General features: G+C 36.8%; 1 protein-coding gene across 1 annotated transcript in view; it reads left to right on the top strand.

The window, feature by feature from the left end:
• Positions 1–21,228, top strand: part of TBK1 (TANK binding kinase 1) — a 51,719-nt gene that overhangs the window by 19,942 nt on the left and 10,549 nt on the right. Inside the window, exons 7-13 of the mRNA XM_037140313.2 lie at positions 4,576–4,686; positions 8,091–8,270; positions 10,374–10,570; positions 11,876–11,934; positions 12,339–12,430; positions 16,337–16,438; positions 17,205–17,283. Of these exons, the coding sequence (XP_036996208.2) occupies positions 4,576–4,686; positions 8,091–8,270; positions 10,374–10,570; positions 11,876–11,934; positions 12,339–12,430; positions 16,337–16,438; positions 17,205–17,283 (820 nt within the window). The remainder of the gene's footprint in view (positions 1–4,575; positions 4,687–8,090; positions 8,271–10,373; positions 10,571–11,875; positions 11,935–12,338; positions 12,431–16,336; positions 16,439–17,204; positions 17,284–21,228) is intronic.

A 21,228-nucleotide genomic window follows, 5' to 3' on the forward strand; every position in this document is an offset into this window, starting at 1 on the left:
TTCAAAAATATAATGTAATATTAATTTTTTTCTAGTGTTGCAGTTTCAGTCCAAAGACTGAGTACATTTTACTAGTATGTCTTTATATAAATGCCATAATTATTAGGAAATAATTACTGTATAAAATCACTGTTGTAAACCAAGTAATGGAGGAAAGAGATTTTTAGATGTAAAGTTTATTATGAAATTCATTCATATATTGGCTACACACCTTTTTATTTTAAAAGATATTAGTAAATGAACTGGATTCATGAGAAACAGCCAAACCATGCACACGTACAACTGAGGTAATGGATGCTGTTTAGTTAGTGAATTCTTTGGGACAGTAACTCACTGACAGCCTAATGTGTCAAACCATTCTTTAGGTCTTAATATTGTCTCCAACCATTACATATTTGATGCTGCCTTTTACAAGCAAACATGACTTCATACTCACAACTGTAAAAATACAATCTTTTATTTAATCTTATCTGAAAAAATTAAGGGAAAAGCATATTTTTGTTTTTGTTGATTTGAGGAAGAAAAACTAAGTTAGCTGATACAATGACTTGCTAAAACCTGGGTAGCTGAATATTTTTCAGCAAAGACAACATATGGGGGGTGATCTAAAAAAACCAGAAGTGTGAGGTCTGTCCAGAAGGTATGCAGCCATGTACTATGAAAAATAGAGACATTTATTGAACAGTATACAAGGTACAAGAAACATTATACTTAGAACAATGATGCCTCAGTCCCCTTCAAAGTAGACACCTTCAGCTGCCCTGTTGTATTCTCCTGATTCTCATCCAGTCTGAAATCTCTTCCCCTTCTAAGCTGATTTAAGTTTTGGGAACAGCCAGAAGTTGCAGGGCACCAAATCTGGGCTGTAAGGTAGTTGAGTCACCTGGGTGATTTGATGTTTCACCAAAAAGCTCTGCATGAGATGTGATGTTGAGCTGGTACATTGTTGCGATGAAGCTGTCAATCAGCAAATTGCCTGTAGCCACAACCTTCTGAATCATTGGAATAGTTTCCATGAAGGAATGTTCAAGCTGAACACAAAATCTGATGCAGATTCATTGCCCTACTCACTCAGTCATTTTGACTGTTATGGCCACATAGTACACATGCTTGTTCAACAGCTTCTACTACCCCCACTGACCAGCACAGTGAAGTTGTCCTGCACATGTGTGCATTCCAGTCCACTCTCCTTGGCTGCCAGGTTACGTCAGTGTTGCACAGACCATTCTTGTTACATTAACAATGGCTGCCTTTTTTCTGGGCAGACCTCTTATCTTCTGGAGAACAGGCCCCTTGTAGTACAGGCTTCCCCCACCAGGTGAGTATTCTAGGAGCCCATCCATAGCAGTGTTCTAGCTGGCACTGTTACAAGAGGCCATGTTCCAGCTTCATTGAGTTTGTTTTTGAAAACTCTTTTTGAGTGTGTTCGCCCACTTCATGATGGGTGATTTACAAGCATGCCTGCAGGCACCGCAATGAGCGTTCAAAAGTTTTTAATCAAAAATAGCATGACCCCTATGCCATCCTCCTTATACACTCGATCATGCCCCTGGTGACTTTTTTTTCCCCTGGATGAAAAGAGTCCTCAGAAGGAAATATTTTGCCTATGTGGAAGAGGTAAAATATCAAAATGGCAGAGGCACTAAAAGGCATCAAAATCAATGAGTTCAGAAATTGTTTTGAGCAGTGGAAAAACTGTCTTAATAATTAGGTGTATTACATCAAATGGAGAGTACTTTGAAGGTGACATGAAGTTTAAACATGTAAGAATAAATACACAATTTTTATAAGTAAATTCTGTGTTTTGGGGTCCCCCTCATAATGGAAAAAGATATCCATTACTATATTAATGATTTGGTATAGCATCATCTTGAGCCTGCGTTACAGCAGTGCCCTTCATACATACCTCTCTTCGTTAGTGAAGTCTGAGAGTCAGTTTGTGTTTCATCTTTAAACATAAATTGTGCCTAACAGTTAACCATGCTTTTATTGTCACTGATACATTTAAAAGAAATGTCAGCAGTTCTTGCTGTCCTAAAAATGGATTAAGTGAAAGTATGATACTCCCTATAAAGGAAACATATAACACATAAGCAGCTAGGAATTCCTGATGATTTGTCTGTGTGAGCAAATAAACAAGAGAATTTCTTTATTTTCACAGTAACTCAACTCTTATGAACACTGATGCTAATAAATGTTCAGAGTTACGAAAGTAATAATAATTACCAATGAATGATGCATTTATCTCACCTTATAGCAGTATTGATCTCTTTACACCTCATTTACTTGTTATAAATGTGTTTACATATGCATCTTATCAAAATTAGTTAAGCTTTTTCAAGAATTTGTCAGCATTCCCTTTTGGAATTCTGTCATTCCTTCTATTTCTTTGTTTTTTCTTACACTAATCTCACATATTTCTGCTTATTCCTCTACAATCAGATCCTTCTCGTGTGAATGCAACTTATTTTTCACATTAATTTCTTTCTTTCCCGAAAAACCTTTTAAGGCAGAAATTCTGACTGCATCTGCTGAGGAAAGAGTAAGCAGTCCATTTCAGTTTTACTGGTTCTACATTTTGTCAAGAATATATTGTACTCTCTTTGCCTTATCTAATCTCCTGTGAGGATAAAAACCATTCTCAGCTGTCACACTGCCAACGTCCCAGAAAATGTCCACAGTTAGTGTGAGGAGCCCCAGAGGCACCCCGGGGAGGGTCTTCAGTCCTCTTGGAAAGAAAGAGAAGAGCATCTGGGTTAACAGATCGTGGGGAAATAGAAAGGAACTGGCTTCTGTTTGCAGCATCTGCAGTCACGTACAGAGCATGAACAGGGTGTTGGACTGGGCTACTGTTACATGAGGAGGCCTGTGTAGCTCACTTTCCCCATCAGTGTCGTTATTCAGGAGAGTGGTTCTCTTGTTGAAATAAAAACTTTGCATGCACCCTGACTGGTATGGCTCAGTAAATGGAGCATCCATCCTGTGAACCAAAGGGTCACCAGTTCGATTCCCAGTCAGGGCACACACCTGCGTTTGGGGCCAAGTCCCTAGTCAGGGGCACGTTAGAGGCAACCACACATTGATGTTTCTCTCTCTCTTTCTCTCTCCCTTCCCTCCTTTCAAAAAGTAAATGAAATCTAAAAACAATTTTTTAAATAAAAATTCCTTAGACAAAAAATACATCTGCAGGGTTTGAGTGAGGTCAGATGTTGCTTGTTCAGTATCTCCAGCCCCAAAAGACAACTTGATTCTTGAAGGAAACAACATTGAACTTGTACCAAATTCAGGTGCTGTGATTCAGCAAGCCACACAGTTTAAAACAAATATATCAGAAAATTTGGGGACAGTATCAATGTTTCTGAAAAAGGAACAGTTCAACAGGCTGATGAATGAGATCTCAGTAGTGAAGCGACATAGAAACAGCAAGATGCCAAATGATTCCTCCAACTTAACTGTGATATTTTAAAGATGCAGTAAAAGCCATGTACTGATTTGGGGGGGGGGGGATACATTGATATGCTCAGAGCACATTTATGTAGATATTAAATAAAAAACAATTATGTCAGAAATAATCTATTAACTTATACATGATCCTGCTGTATTATGTTTACATTTTTATTTGGATAAAGTATTCTCTTTTTTAATTTATTTCTAGAGGGAGAGGAAGGGAGGGAGAAAGTGAGGAAGAGAAATATCAGTGTGTGGTTGCCTCTCATGTACCCTCAACTGGGGATCCAGCTTGCAACCCAGGCATGTGCCCTGACTGGGAATGGAACCCACAGCCCATTGGTTGGTTCATGGGCCAGTGCTCAGTCCACTGAGCCACACCAGCCAGGGCGTGGATAAAGTATTCTTGAAGGCATGAGGCTCTCATTTCTCTTCTACTTTCATGTTTTGTTTATAGAAGTTGGAACCTAAAAGGTTGTTTTCACCAGCGTGCTATATATCATTATAGTATTCTTTGCTTCCCCATCAGCCCTTTCATCAGTTCATCTTTATTTTTATCACCTCCATCAAGAATCAAATTAAATTTGACTTTTAATTTTGGTAAACACATATTTCAATTTGTATATATTTTTTTTCAACATGCAACAAACCCTTCAGATACTGTCCTATCTAGTGGGATTTTTTTTTTAAGGATGCTATTGTTCATTCTCCCGGAATTTCATAGTCCAATTGACTGTGCCTTTGGATAATATGGGTAAATGGGTTTTAGATGCTTTTTTTAATGGTCTAGAGACATTCTGTAACATAACTTTTTTGTGTTTGCTCGATTTTTTCAGATGAAAAAATTAATATTTTTGTTGTGAACTTCAAGATGGTGTTGTATGGCACTCTGAGATCCCAAATGAAAATTAATTATGGCATACATAAAGTAATCGTACAACTACTATCCTACTTCAGTCAGTCAGATTCAAAGTATTTTGGTTGTTTTATGGATCCTGTGAACATCAGTCACAAAGTTTCATCTAGTAGATAATTGTAGGTGCACCTGAGGAAATACTTTCGCAAAGCCCACTGACAGGCTACACAGTAATTAACTGCTTATTTTATTCTGCCTTTATTTCTCCCAAGGTATAAAATAATTACTGGAAAGCCTTCTGGTGCAATATCCGGCGTCCAGAAGGCAGAAAACGGACCGATCGACTGGAGTGCAGAAATGCCCGTTTCCTGTAGTCTTTCCCGGTGAGTGGAGTGCACCCGGTTCTCCTTTTAGTAGTTGGCGTTTGGAATCGTAATTGACTAAAATCGTGAATACTTGAGCGTAATTTATTGTCATTTTAGGACAGTGCTTTAATTCGTGATTTTTGTCTTTGCGATGAAAAAGTCTATAAGTATAATATATAAATAATTTTGCCAGAACCACTGGGCTTGGAATTCTGTCCAGTGTGGGAATCCAGCTTAGGACCTTGGTATCTTTTGTTCTGGCTTCCCTGTTGACAGATGACAAATAGTGGGATACAGGTAGGAGTAACTAGAATTCTAAAAAATAAGCCCTCAAGAAATTTAATATACCTTCATTCTTTTTTAAAATATATGTTTTAAGATTTTATTTATATAATTTTTAGAGGGAGGGGAAGGGAAGGAGATAGAGAGGGAGAGAAATATAAACGTGTGGTTGCCTCTCATGTGGTCCCTACCCGGGACCTGGCCCACAACCCAGGCATGTGCTCTGACTGGGAATGGAACCAGTGACTCTTTGGTTTGCAGCCCACACTCAGTCCACTGATATACACCAGCCAGGGCTATACCTTCATTCTTAAAAAGTATTCATATTACTCCAAAGGTGAGAAATGACAGCTTTCTCCTACTTCTTTCAGTATGTCAAATCTTCATTAATGTCTTACTTTAGTAGCCAGAACTCTGAAAAAGTTGTATTCTCAAATATGAATCCTGTTATCACAAAGAAAGATTTAAGGGAAAAGAAATTAAAAGAGTAAATTATATTTTAATCTGGAAATAAATCCAAGACACTCATCAATATGTAGAATTTGTGATTAATGAATTAACTTCTTTTTTCTTGACTATGATAATTGTATAACCCACAAGTGAAGACATACATACAGGTTATGAGTACGTGCCCTGGCCAGAGACTGAAGCCACCACCTTGGCATATTGGGATGAAGTTGTTACCAACTGAGCTGCCTGGTCAGGGCTGCGGGTGCTTTTTGTATGACTTGTATAAGTAAATATATTACAAGCTAATAAAATGTTACCTATCATTTTATGTATTGATTTCAGTGAAAACTCGTTTAAACCAAGACCTTCACTGCTAAAATCATTTTTGAAAACCACTGTTTTGACAGTTTTATTTTATGTTGTTCTTAAAAGTCTCCAAAATAAAATTGTGTCATGTATCTAGATTACCACAAGAAATTCATTTCTTGGAGAACAGAAATTTAGTACGATAATAATGATTTGTGTTAAATTTTGATTTAGAAAATACTCATTTTGAGAACCTCAGGCAGAACATAAAATTTAAAGATGTCTGGAAATGAATACTTTCTGTGTAATAATTATATTGCTATAACTCAGAATCAATAGTTTAACAGTCTGAACTGCAGATTGTGTATTCCAGGAGGGTAACAGGCCTTATCTGTCTAATCGGTCTTTAGCACACCAAGTTATACATTCTTTGATGAAAATTGCTTAGGTACCAGAAAGCATTTGTGTTTTTTGTTCTTTTGGTAAGGACATCAAGTACTACTAATTAGCAATGAAAACAACTACCAAAAATGTAACAACTGCAAAAAAGATAACCTTCCTCTTTCTTACGAATATTAGTCAAGACTTGATAGCAAGTAAGGAAGACCTAACTCAGTTGGTTTAAGTGCAAAAGGAAATAGATTTACTTTGTAATTAAAAGTTCACATGTATATGTGACTTAAAATCCAGCTAAAAATCCTTGGACTTGGCCTCTGTCAAGACTTGGTCTCCTCAGATCATTCAGATCTGCTTTTCTCTGCTTCCTCTCTCCTCCCAATAAGACTCTTCCCTGCAGCCACAGGAAGGCTGCTGACATCGCCAGATTAACATTCTTAGGGCTTTAAAAACTCAGTGAGGGAAAAGAGACTTCTTCCTTGTAGTTTCAGCAAAGATATCTGGGTTGATTTTTATTTAGCTAACTTACATGCTACCACCTGACCACTTCCAACTAATCATAACCAAACCTAGCTCTTAATGCCTGTCTGCACACAGGGAGTAAAGTTAGAGAGTGGAGAGGTGTGGATTCTCTTACGAAAGGAGGGAGAAGAGATTCCTGTTGGCAAAAATTTTAAATGTCCACTACATATTTTGAAAACTGTTCACAGGCAAGGAATTATTTCATTGCCTATCATATAGTTAAGAGTATATTTTTAAGACTATTTGAAATTCCATGATGGAGAATCTGCTTGAGCATATTTTATAATTCTGTAAAAGCATGAAAAAGAACTAAGTCCTCCCGTTCGTTTTTTAAAAATATTTAAGCTTATTAGTCAAAAATTATTCCTAGTTGAATTGGCACTGATTGATTGCTGGATGACTATGGTACTTTTACTTCCTAAATACGTGTCAATGTAAGAAACTTATTTGAGCCTAACTGATGACATATGCTGAGGAGCAGGACCTCAAATGCTCCAGAGCATGACAGCTTTCCAGCTTGTTTTATACATTTGAATCAAAGGAGAAGACCTAAGGGAGATGCATGAAATCCATCAGTGGTAGATTAAGGAGGAGGAAGAAAACTTAGCAGGGAAATATCTAGGATTGGATAAAAGACGAAATGGAGAAACACGCACTTCCTTTACATTGGTGGGTACAGAATAGTTAATAATAACATATACAGCATGTTGTGATGCATGTAGAGAACAAGATAACGATGTGGGGGCTCTTTGGTGGTTTGGTAGTCATGGTAGTGCCTTTAAGAGGTAGGAAAAGCAAATTACTCTGACATTTCAAAGGTATATTATCCTAGATACATAAGAACAATGGACAGAACTCATTAAAGTAAAGGGTGACCTTGCTGAGGAAGCTACGGGCCTGGAATGTGACTACCCCATATGACTTGCCTAATTAGGATGTGACCAGACCTTTTGGTCACTAAGCCTGTTAGGCCTGCCATATGGCACCCCTGAACTTGTCAGGTTTATTGCATAGCCCCTTTTTTGTTCACAGAAGTACTATAAAAGGCATATAAATTCAACATAAAAATTATATATTGCAATGCCATGTTAAAAGGACATTAAAGACCCTGAAATTAAACTGTTGTCCTTATGACCACCTGGTTCAAATCAATTGATTTCATCTGGATGATTTTGCATATACAGTGTTAGAATGTGTTTGGAAAACTGAGGAAATTTGGGAATGAGAGAATCAAAGGAAATAACCAGTAAAAGAGAAGTTAACATAAAAATACTATAATTCCTGATTTATTGACAAATAATATTAAAAACCAAGGTTACCTGGCTTTCTGAAAAGTAAGCAGACTTTTAAAAACTTTGATACAATCTAATAATAATAAATTCGAGCTTTGATTTGTTAATATTATGATTTTGTACCTAGATAAATATAGCACATTCACTCTTCAACTCTTTTTAATACTATTTTAGGGGTCTTCAAGTTCTCCTTACCCCTGTTCTTGCAAACATCCTTGAGGCAGATCAGGAAAAGTGTTGGGGTTTTGACCAGTTTTTTGCAGAAACTAGTGATATACTTCACCGAATGATAATTCATGTTTTTTCGCTACAACAAATGACAGCTCATAAGATTTATATTCATAGCTATAATACGTAAGTACCTCTTTATATTTTCTTACTGTGTGGTAATATTGTTTGTAATAATCGTCTTCATAAATTGTGAGAGGAAATAGAAAAGATAACCTCAGCTTCACCAGAGGCACCCACTCCCACTTAGAAAATAATGTTTGTGTGCTTAGGAAATTCCTTTTTACTTCTCTTTGGAATAAAAGGATTAATTTTCTAATTTTCCAAAATGTATGGGTAAATTAGCTTAGTCTTAAACTGCAAATTTTACAAGATTTTTGTTTCTTTGCCTCTGTCAAATTACATAATCCCATAACCATAAATAGCATCTATTAATAAGTGGACCATTTTATGAAAAGTACTGTCCTATCATATAAAAAACATTAAAGCATAAGTCTTTTTTTTCATCTTCCTCCATTGTAAGTCTTTTTAAAGCATAAGTCTCAAATATAATTAGTATAGTTATTGTTTGCATGTGTGGCATAAAACCTTATTAGGTGCTGGAAAAATCATCATTTGCTTTACTGAAATGAAAGTACATAATACTGTGTCATAAAAAATCTACCCATGTGATAAAACTGCACATAAGTGAGTCACACACACTTAACGTGTAGCACTAGGTAATCAGACTAGATTAGGTGGGTCAGTATCAACAGTGTCAACATACTGGTTATAATATTGTATTACATTTATGTAAGATGTTACCACTGGGGAAAACTGGGTGAATGGTATATAGCATCTCTCTGTATAATTTCTTACAACTGCATATAAATTATCAGTGATCTCAAAATAAAATGTTTTTTAAAATTCAGGAAAAAAAACATTACAACCATTCTATATGCATTAGGTTTTTGTTTGGTTTTGTTTTGGGGACAGGATTCAAATAACAGTTTTGGGTGTGTTTTTTAAGATTTTATTTATTTATTTTTAGAGAGAGGGGAAGGGAAGGAGAAAGAGAAAGAAACTACAATGTGTGCTTGCCTCTCATGCACCCCCCACTAGGGACCTGACCAGCGAGCGACCTTGGGTTCTCAGCCCACGCTCAGTCCACTGAGCTACACCAGCCAGGGCTCAAATAACAGTTTTGATGCCTCACAACACTCGAGACTTTTACTGGTAAATTCATTAAGGAATCACATTAATTAGATAAAGTGTTTTAGGTATTAATATATAACACCTGTGTCTAATATAAGCATTAAATATAATGTAAATATAAGTATTAATATAAGATTAGATTAAAATAAAATATTGCTCTTTAATTTGGTACTTAATACCCCGAATAAATATGTGTTATAGTTATGCATTGGCCACTATTTCATTTTTTAATTTAGTCTTTATTGTAATTTTTCCATTACCATTTAATCCTCTTACACCCCCTGCCCCCCAGCAATCACCACACTGTTGCCCACGTCCATGAGTCCTGAAAAATCTATTTGAACATAAAAAGATCAACCAAGCCTAAGCCAGATCTTAGCAGAGGCTTGTGGAAGAGAGAAATCACAACATTGCTGCTGCTGAAACACTTCTTTGACTTCATGGCTCTATTTAGGGAGAGGCTCCCTTTACCCCCCAAACATCCTTTTGAAAATACCTGGTTTTATTATTTTACTTAACAAACATTATACAGTTGGGTTGTGAGTACTCTTCTCAGTTCCTTATATATTTAAGTCATTTAGTCCTCACAACAGATCTGTAAGGTGGGCCCTTACTATTCCAGTTTCACACCTGAGGAAACTTGGTGCAGAGGAGTTAACTAACCCGAGGTAATACAGCAAATAGATGGAGGAACTGGAATGTGAACTCCGCCTGCTTTCAGAGTCAGTGCTTTTAAGCTCTCTGCTATGTGGGCTTTCCCATTGTTAAATGTTAAGAACCCTGTGTATTGCACACATCCGGTATAGGTATGCAGACGGAAATAGTGTAGAATTGATTGCTGTGGAGACAGTGTGTATGGCAATTTTAGTTTAATAGACTGTGTGGTAGGCCATGAACAGAGTAGTGTTTCTGTGTACTGGTCGTGATCTGAAGTACCGCTTAGAAATGGGTGTTGTACTCAGTCATTAAAAAGAAAAAGACTTCACCTCTCTTTTTATCCCAATTATGTTGTCTTTTTGGATTTTCCTCACACAGTGCTACTGTATTTCATGAATTGGTGTATAAACAAACCAAAATCATTTCTTCAAATCAAGAACTTATATATGAAGGACGACGCTTAGTTCTAGAACCTGGGAGACTAGCGCAGCATTTCCCTAAAACTGCTGAGGAAAACCCTATCTTTGTAGTAAGCCGGGAACCTCTGAGTACCATAGGATTGAAATATGAAAAAAGTAAGTTGGGATTTTCCTTGTTCTTACTAGCATTAAAAAAAAAACCTGTAAAATTGTCATCTTCATAAAGTTGATTGAGGATGACATTAATGTGGACCCTTTGTAAACATTCAAGTTTCATTAATTCTTTGAACAAAAATAATAAAATTTTAAAACTTTGTAGGCAAAATATTTTGGCATTAAATATTTTGTTTCATGAAGTAGTAAAATATTTTGTCATGTATGTTTCACTGTAGCTGTCTGCTTTTAGTATTTTACATCCTAAATAACCTTTTGTATCATACATTTCAGCAAATATTTGTTGTGCCCAGTGTGAATAGGACACTTTGCCAGGCTTTGGAGTCTAAGAAAAATTAGAGCTGCATTTTGGAGTCTTTTAAATTATTAATTCTATTACAAAGGGATTGGGGGAACCTGCCCCGGCTGGTGTGGTTCAGAGGATTGAGTGCCAGCCTGCAAACCAAAAGGTCACTGGTTTGATTCCAGTCAGGGCACATGCCTGGGTTGTGGGCCAGCTACCTAGTTGGGGACGTGCAAGAGGCAACCAATTGATGTTTCTCTCTCACAGGATGTTTCTCTCCCTCTCTTTCTTCCTCCCCCCTCCCTCGAAAATGAATAAATGAAACCTGTTTTAAAAAGAAAATAACCTACCTAGATTTTTAAATTTCTCTTTGGATTTTAGAATTTAATTTTAATTTAAATAGAAGCATTGAGCTGGTTACGTTGAAATGTATTTAAAAAATGAAAATGAGTGTTACTGTTTCAAGTGATTTTTTAAAGATTTTATTTATTTATTTTTAGAGAGGGGGAGAAAGAGAGGAAGAGAAACATAGATCAGTTGCCTCTCGCACACCCCCAACCAGGGACCTGGCCCACAACTCAGAAATGTGCCCTGACAGAGAATTGAACTGGCAGCCTTTTTGGTTTGTGGGACAACACCCAACCCACCAAGCCACACCAGTCCGGGCTCAGGTGGTTTTTTATTTTTAACCAGGAAAAGAATATTACAGAGTTTTGCCACTAATATTTAATTTAGATTTCATTTAAAGGTTAAGGTTGAAGGTAGAGGTGTAGGGGTATCCAGCTGGCTATGAATGTGGCCCAACACAAAATTGTAAATTTACTTAAAACATTATGAGGGTTTTTTTAAATGATTTTATTTGTCACAGTGTATTTAATGTGCGGCCCAAGACAACTCATTTTCTTCCAGTGTGGCTGAGAGACGCCAAAAGGTGAGACATAGAATATAATAGTTTATTCAGAATTCTTAATTTCTGATTTTGATTCTTTTATTTCTTGTTTCAGTTTCCCTCCCTAAAGTACAGCCACGTTATGATTTAGACGGAGATGCTAGCATGGCTAAGGTTAGTATTTCATCAATTTACTCTGTGAACATCTGAATTAAATTCATCCCGTCAATAGTGGAAGCAGTGAAATGTATTGTGTCTTTATACATGCCTGTATGATTTGGGAAAGTATTCACATAAGTCATTATTCATTGCAAAGTATTTTGTGTTCTTTCTTTTTGACTTTATATCCTCTTTTGAATTCATAAAACTTTCTTTATTGAGGCAGTGCATGTTTAACATCATGTTAAGGATGAAAAGTTTATTGCGGTTATATCTACCCTCAGCTTTTAGAAATTGGTAGTTGTGCTGTTAATTAACCTGATAAAAAATATGTAAGGTTAAAATGTTTTATGTAAATGTTTTTCTTAACCTATACCATAGTTAGCACCAAATAATGACATTTTACATTTCTTTGTCAGGCAATAACAGGAGTCGTGTGTTATGCCTGTCGAATTGCCAGTACCTTGCTGCTTTATCAGGAGTTAATGCGAAAGGGGATGCGATGGTTGATGTAAGTAATAGAGATTTGAAAATTGATCTTCACACAGACCTCACCAAATAACTGGTAACCACCCCATCATCTCTTCAGACTAGGTAGGGTCAGGGGCCTGATTTTTATGATAATATTTTGTTTCACATTTAGTTTATAAAACATACAGCAGCTATGTTTTTCATTTGATTCCTACAATAACCTGTGAGACAGGATAATAATATCTGAATTTTAAAACTTACACCACACTGTGCATTGTGACGGCAAATGAATCCCTTTTCCAAGGACCTTGCCCTGGCTCTCATTTCACTGTCTTGGAAGACTTTGCTGTTGTTGTAATCCAGGACAGCCTGTACTTCTTTCTAGGGTTTGCGTTCTTAGAATCTTCCTCCATTTCTCACCTTTTTCCCCAAATGAAATACAAACCTAGCTTTAAAAAAAGGAAAAAACATTGGTGGGGCTGGGTGAAGGTCGGCAAAGGGACAAAAAGCAAGGACAGCTGTAATAGTATTAACAATAAAATAAAATTTTAAAAAATAGCATCAAGATATTCATATACTATAAAATTCAGTCATTTAAAAAAATGTGTAATTCAGTGGCTTTTAGTACAATTCACAGAGTGGTGCAGTCATCACCACTAATTTTAGAATTTTTATCCCAAAAAGAAAGCCGGCATCCATTAGCAGTCATTGCACATTTTTGCTCTAGCATCCAATCCCTAGGCAACCAGTAATGTACTTTCTGTTGCTATAGAGTTGCCTAGTCTAGAGATTTCATGTAAATGGAAGCATACAGTATGAGTATACACTGACCTTGACAAGCAATTTAAAAGCTAATTTTTTAAACTAAGTCACTTAATATAGTTACTCTAGGTTAGAATATTGATCATGTAGTTCAATATGCTCTTCCTGAAAGTGACCCTAGGAAGTGTTTTGAAAATGAATAGGATTTTACCCTTTTTTAACCTTTCGTGATTTGTAGATACCATCTTTCCATCTACAGAAAGGGAGAGTAAATGGTCTCATTTAAGAGTCATGCCTCTAAGTTTTATACAATGTCATTTGAAGCTTTTGAATTTCACAGATCCAGAGTACCAGCCACATGGTCTCTGGACTTATAGTGCTCTTCGGTTTTAGTGCTTGTGACAATTTCTGTGTACCCTCCTCAAGTCTGTCCTTTCCTTCTTGCAAAAACGTATATAAGGCATGTCATTATTTTGTAATTGATTTTGAGACAGAAATATTGATTTGTCATTTTATTTAAATGTATTCCTTGGTTGATTCTTGTATGTGCCCTGATGGGAGGTTGAACCCTCAACCTTGGCCTATCAGGATGACGTTCTAACCAACTGAGCTACCAGGCCAGGGATGCATGTCGTTATTTTTGTTCTGCTGCTGCCTCTAAGGAGAAAAAGAAATGGCTTTTCCTCCCCTTCTCACCTTTATGTAAACTCATAAATGTATGCTTATGATATTTTTTTATGTGTTCACATATCTAGTTTGTAAGCCTCTGCTTTTCTCTTTCCATTAAGAAGCCTCTTTGTTTTTATTAAATAACTTCTGGAGAAATCTAAGTGTTGACTCCATTTATTTTCACTTGCTATTGTTATCTGCCCCAGTTGCTACTCCATGAAGCTTTTATCCCTTTTTCTTACTAACTTTTGCTTTCCTAAGTCACACAAAACAGTTTTTAATGTAGAGTACTGCTGGTAAACTTTTTTTTCAGTTAGTAAATATTTTAGAGTTTGCAGGCCACATAAGGTCTCTTTGTGTTTTGGGGTTTTTTTGTTCATTTGTTTTATAAGTATATTTTATTGATTATGGTATTACAGGTGTCCCATTCTTTTTTGCCCCTTTATCACCCTCCACCCAGTGCCCCCATTCCCTCCAGTGTTCCTCCTGCTTAGTTCATGTCCATCGGTCATACGTATAAGTTCTTTGGCTTCTCCATTTCCTACACTATTCTTAACCTCCCCCTGTCTATTTTGTGCCTACCAATTATGCTTCTCATTCCCTGTATCTTCCCCACCCTCCATTTTCCCCTGATAACCTTCCCCACTGATAACCCCCCATGTGATCTCCATTTCTATGATTCTGTTCCCATTCTAATTGTGTATTTAGTTTTTGTTTCTTTGTTTTTTAGGTTTAGTTGTTGATAGTTCTGAGTTTGTTTTCATTTCACTGTTCATAGTCTTGTTCTTCTATTTGTTAGACAAGTCCCTTTAACATTTCATGTAATAAGGACTTGGTGATGATAAACTCCTTTAACTTGACCTTATCTGGGAAGCACTTTCTCTGCCCTTCCATTCTAAATGAAAACTTTGGTGGATGGAGTAATCTTGGATGTAGGTCCTTGCTTTTCATGACTTTGAAGACTTCTTTCCAGCCCTTCTTCCCTAGGTTTCTTTTGAGAAATCAGCTGATAGTCTTATGGGGACTCCTTTGTAGGTAACTCTTTTTCTCTTGCTGCTTTTAAGATTCTCTCCTCTTTAATCTTGGGTGATTTAATTATGATGTGTCTTGGTGTGTTCCTCCTTGGGCCCAATTTGTTTGGGTTGCTGTAAGCTGCCTGGACTTATGTCTGTTTCCTTTGCTAGACTGGGGAAGTTTTCCTTCATTAATTGTTCAAATAAGTTTTAAATTTCTTGGTTTTCTTCCTATTCTCCTTCTGACACTCTTATGATTCAAATGTTGGAACGTTTAAAGTTGTCCCAGAATTTCCTAAGCCTCTTTTCATTTTTTTAAATTCTTGTTTCTTCATTCTGTTTTGGTTGAACGTTTATTTCTTCCTTCTGTTCCAAATCATTGGTTTGAATCTCGGTTTTCTTTCCTTCATTGTTTGTCCTCTGTATGTTTTTCTTTATTTCGCTTTGCATAGCCTTCACTGCTTCTGTTACTTTGTGGCTGAACCCAGTCATTTCTGTGAGCATCCTGATTGCAGCGTTTTGAACTCTGCCTCTGATAGGTTGCCTGTCTCCTTGCTGCCTAGTTCTGTTTCTGAAGTTTTGAACTCTTCTTTCATCTCGTCCACGTTTTGTTGTCCCAGTGCACTGGTCTGGGTGAATGTTTCTTTAACTCCTTGGCTGTCAGACTTCCATGGAGTTTGATTTTCTGGCAGTTTTGGTTGTTTTTTGTTTTTAAATTGATTGTTTTCTTCTTTTGGTTGTGTGAGGAGGCCAGGCCTGTCTACCTACACGTCCATCTTAGCCAGAACTCATCTATTTGTTTTTACAACCTTTAAAAATGTAAATATCATTCTTAGCAAAAATAAGCATCAGGTCTCAAGTTTCTTGACTCTTGATTTAAACCAAAAACCCTTTAATTATATTATTTTGCTATGTCATCCTGCTTCTTCAGGGATCATATTGATTTAAAGTAAAAATCGGACAGAAGTCTGCTATGAGTAGTAAAAATTCTGATGGTAGAAAATATAAATCTACTCAGCTTATTTTTATCAATGTAAATCAACTTTTAAAAAATATACTATTAATGCTTCAGACCTCTAAATTATTAACCTAATATGTAGTAATGGTTTATGCCCTAGATAGGTATGAGGTTCACAGAGATGCTTTTATTAATAAGTAAATTGGCTTTCATAATATATCAGGACTGTTAAAAAATTTGAACAGTAGACCCTGGCTGCTATGGCTCAGTGGATTGAGTGCCGACCTGCAAACCAAAGGCTCACAGGTTCAAATCCCAGTCAGGTCACATGCCCAGGTTGTGGGCCAAGTACCCATTTGGGAGTGTATGAGAGGCCACCACACATTGATGTTTCTCTCCCTTTCTTTCTCCTCCCCTTCCCTCCTCTCTCTAAAAATAAATAAATAAGAAATTTGAACAGTAAGACAATAGTGTGATTAGTAGTAGACAAGAGAAAACAAATAATTCCTGAAATAAACTAATGAGAACATAATTGTTTTTTTAGAGAATTAGTTAAAGATGATTATAAGCAAACTGTTCACAAAAAGACAGAAGTTGTGATCACATTGGATTTCTGCCTCAGAAACATTGAAAAAACTGTGAAAGCGTGAGTAGATTCCTTCTTTAACCAGTAATTTTTTAAATGTTAAATATCGTTACATTTTTGTTCATTTGTTTAGTTATCCTTGACAAATATAACATGCTATGTATGCAAGTGCTTGTACTAAGACACAACCTTAGTTTAAGTTACTTCTTCACAAAGGCCAAAAAATAGCCATCGTTTTCCTCTGCAAGGGAGAGGGTAATCTGAGATAGAAACATCTCGCTGTTTACCTTGCAAAGCAGATGGTCTGAACAGGAAAATAAAAAACCTGCAATCAACAGAGGAAGTCGAAGAAGTATTCTAGAACTGTATTTTGGTAGTATTTTTAGAATTTTGGGATTACTTCAAGTTTACTTTGCTTATTAAATGCTTATCCCATGAATATCTTCTGAAACTGAATATTTTAAACTGCCTCTTTCTAGGCTGTACTACGTCTGCATAGGAAAAATAAGTAAAGTCAGAATTTATTATTGACCACTGTTAATTCTGAATTCTGGCATTTTGACTATTATTCTGGCATAAAAGACTATTTGAAATTAAGTTGTCTTTTATATTTTATCTCCTAACCTGCTAATATAAGTATATAAAATTCCATTTTTACTAAGATACCAAGTTTTCTTGAAATCTCTTTCTTTGTAGACTTTGCATTCAGTATTTTATTCTTAAATGATTATGATAATAAAAAATCAAATATAGTTTATGAAACATCTTTTTAAATCTGTGTATTCCTTATACTCATTTAAGTTTTCCATACTTGTTTTTCATTCAGCTACGAAAAGTTCATGAAAATCAACCTAGAAGCCGCAGAGGTAGATGAAATTTCAGACATACACACCAAATTGTTGAGAGTAAGTGTTTATAAAATTAGGTTCATAATCTGTTTCCTTGCTGGCAAGATTAGATCTAAACTTTCCTAAAGAGATGATGTACCTAAAGATCTCCAAAGAAAGAGTAACCTTTTCCTATTTTTAGGAACTATTTACAGTGTTTAAATACTCTTACTGCAGTTCTTTATTACGTTTCCAAATGCTTTATTTTAAGCCCATTTCTCTCTCTTTCTCCCTGTGTCTCTTTAAAATCCATAATGCTCTTACTGCTGCTGTGGCAAGTAAAGCAAATTCATAGTGTAATTTAATATACAGAGTGCTTAAACTTAGAATTAGATGCAGATTAGACAAATAACAGGTCTTTTCTAAAATAAAAAGTAAAGAAAGGAAGATATATGTTTGTCAGGGCAGTGAATCATTCTATAACAAAAAAGAACTCAGGACAAAAGTCTCTACTAAAACTTACAGTAGCATTTCAAGTAGTTTCTGGATCTCCTGTTACAATGCATTGTGAAAGAGCAGGGAATTATGTGCTGTGAGTGGCGATTACTAAGCCCAGGCCTGCCCCTATTTACCTGCCTATTCCTGCTGTTGACTTAAGCAGTGCCTTTAATTCTCTGTATCCTTGTTTTCTCTTTCTTTAAAATGAGTAGTTTCTTACCCTGCTTATCTCACTCTGGCAAGCTCTTAGCATTTGAAGTGTTCTTTTTTTTAAGATTTATTTTATTTATTTCTAGACAGAGGGAAAGGGAGAGAAACATCAGCGTGTGGTTGCGTCCTGCTCTCACCCCTTACTGGGGACCTGACCTGCAACCCAGGCACGTGCCCTGACTGCCAAAGGAATCGAACTGGCGATCCTTTGGTTCGAAGGCTGGCACTCAGTCCACTGAGCCACACCAGCCAGGGCTTAGGCTGATTCATAGTTGTTTTTCTCCTTCAGTTTTAGATCTAGAACAGTGGTTTTCAAAATATGAGTTATGAACAACTAGTAGGTTGTAAAGTTTAGTGCACTACAGTCAGCAGTGTTTTTAAATGAAATGGAATACAAAATGTCAGAGTGAGTCACATAAAATAAAAAAATTACTGCTACATGAAACTTTCCATTCAGTTACATATACACATTTAAATGATACTGGGTTAAAGTGAAGTGAATTTCTTACTAGATGTCAGGATTTAAAAATTTTCAAAATGTTCATACAGAATAAAGCAAATAAAAGAGAAACAAATAGTCTTGTCCAATATTGGTTTGTATTTAAATATAAGCAGTTAAATCATGTTTTCTGTTATTTTTCCACTTTTGTCTTAGAATTTTATGTACTAGCTCACAGTCCTAATGGACACATTTCCTGCACTGGTGTCATTTGAGCACTCTGAATGGAAATTGTGTTTCTTCTTATGGAATCCAAAGTGTTTCTTATTTTTATGGCATTTTTGTGAAGGTATAGATTTCCTATGAGAATTGAAGTGTGGGTGATTAAATAGCCTAAGGTCACCAAGTCCTATGAAATCAGGGCTTTAACTTCAATTACTTTTCACTAGATTACATTATTTTCCTCATAGCCTGTTTAGTTATTATGGTTCCTCTCCTAATGGAGACCTTAAAATACTTTTCTACTGTAAAAATTTTATTAAAATAAAATTTATGTATAGAAATGATAACAAATATGCTCCCCACCCAGAAGTGATTATTAAAAGGTCTGTCAGTGTCCTGCGGCAGCAGTTCTCAGAGTAGTTCCTGGACCAGAAGCCTCAGCCTCACATAGGAACTCGTTGGAAACACATTTTGGGGTCCCACCTACTGAATCAGAAACTGTGATGGTAGGGCCCAAAAATCTATGTTTGTTTTTATTTTTCAATTACAGTTGATATACAATATTCTGTTAGTTTCAGGTGTACACCCCAATGATTAGATACTGTACAACTTGCTAAGTGATCATTCTAATACATCTCATACCAGTCTAACACCATACATCATTATTACAATATTAATGACTATATTCACTGTGTTGTACTTTACATCCCCATGACTATTCTGTAAGTACCAGTTTGTACTTCTTTTTTGAACTTTTACTTACTTATTTTTAGAAAGACTAGAAGGGAGGGGAAAAGAGAGGGAGAGAAACAACGTACAAGAGAAACATGGATCTGCTGCCTCCCATGTGCCCCAAACCTGTGCCCTTACGGGTAGTCAAATCAGCAACCTTGTGGTTTGCAGGACAGTGTTCAATCTACGAAGTCACACCAGTCAGGGCCCAATTTGTACTTCTTAGTCCCTTCACCTTTTTCATCCACCTGTCCACCAAACCGTGGTCTGCCCCGGGCAAGCCATCATGAACTAAAGAGCCATCTGCAGATGGCTGCTGCTTATGGCTGGGTTTGCAGTTGCCCAGGGGAGACCAAGCTGTGAACTGAGACTGGTAGCTGCTTGTTTGAGAGGTTTTAGGAAAGTCTGAAGCATAAGCCAAGACAGGCTGTTTGAATAGCACAGCCACTGGAAACAGCTTGGGTGAGCCCGCAAGTTGGGTAGGACAACTCAGGGAATCTGTAGGGTGAGGCAAACCATGTGAGCCAGGTTGGTGGAAACTCAGATATGGCACCTGCCTGCTAGCTCTGTCAGGGGAGAGCTCAGAAAAGAAATAATGGCTTCTGCCAGCATTTCTGTCTGGGAAAAAGCTGCCCCTCCAGCTCTATCTTGATGCAGAACAATTCAGTTCCTCCCCTTCGGTCCCTAGTACCTTTCCAGCTGCTTCCCCAGCTCTGGAGCTCACAGAAACTGGGTCTGAGTACATCCATGCATGGGCCCTTTAAGAGGAACTACCCGGGATTCCAAGAGCCCTGTATCTCACTCAGTAACAATCCACATTGGAATTTATAGCCAGAAGTTGTGGGAACTTTTCTTCTTGGCACTGGAATCCTGGGCTGGGTGGCCAGATGTGGGGCTGGGACCCATCACTCTTCAGGGGAAAACACTGCAGCCAAGATATCCTTCCTGATTTTTCTTTTAAGTATTTTTTATTGATTATGCTATTACAGTTTTCCCAATTTTCTCCCTTTTATCCCTGCTCTGCCCTGCACCCCTTAGTTCATGTCTGTGGGTTATATATGTAAGTTCTTGTAATTCTCTGTTTCCTGTACCATTTTTGATCTCTCCCCATCTACTTTACGCCTATCAACTATGCTTCATCTTCCTTGTACTTTTTCCCCTCTATTTCTCCCTTCCCCCTCCCCACTGAAATCCCTTCATGTGATGTCCGTTTCTCTGATTCTGTTCCTGTTCTAGTTATTCCTTAGTTTTTGTTTTCGTTGTTTTTCTTTTCTTTTAGGTTCATTTGTTGATAGTTGTGAATTCATTGTCATTTTACTGTTCATATTTTTTTATCTTCTTTTCCTTTTATAAGTCCCTTTAACATTTCATATAATAAGAGCTTGGTGATGATGAACTCCTTTAACTTGACCTTATCTAGGAAGCACTTTATTTGCCCTTCCATTCTAAATGATAGTTTTGCTGGATAGGTTAATCTTGGGTGTAGGTCCTTGCCTTTCATGACTTGGAATAATTCTTTCCAGCCCCTTCTTGCCTGTAAGGTCTCTTTTGAGAAATCCGCTGATAGTCTTATGGGAATTCCTTTGTAGGTAACTTTCCTTTTCCCTGGCTTCTTTCAGGATTCTCTCTTTGCCTTTAATCTTGGGTAACTTAATGATGATGTGCCTTGGTGTGTTCCTCTTTGAGTCCAACTTCTGTGGGATTCTCTGGGCTTCCTGGAAATCTATTTCCTTTGCCAGATCGAGGAAGTTTTCCTTCATTATTTGTTCAAATAAGGTTTTTTTAAGAGTGGTCTCCTTTTTTTAAAGATTTTATTTATTTATCTTTAGAGGGGAAGGGAAGAAGAGAGGGAGAGAAATATCAGTGTATGGTTGCCTCTTGTGCATCCCCTGCTGGGAACTGGCCTATAACCCAAGCATGCC

The sequence above is a fragment of the Artibeus jamaicensis genome, unplaced genomic scaffold, assembly GCF_021234435.1.
Source record: "Artibeus jamaicensis isolate MK-2021 breed Jamaican fruit bat unplaced genomic scaffold, CSHL_Jam_final contig_233, whole genome shotgun sequence".
NCBI lineage: Eukaryota > Metazoa > Chordata > Mammalia > Chiroptera > Phyllostomidae > Artibeus > Artibeus jamaicensis.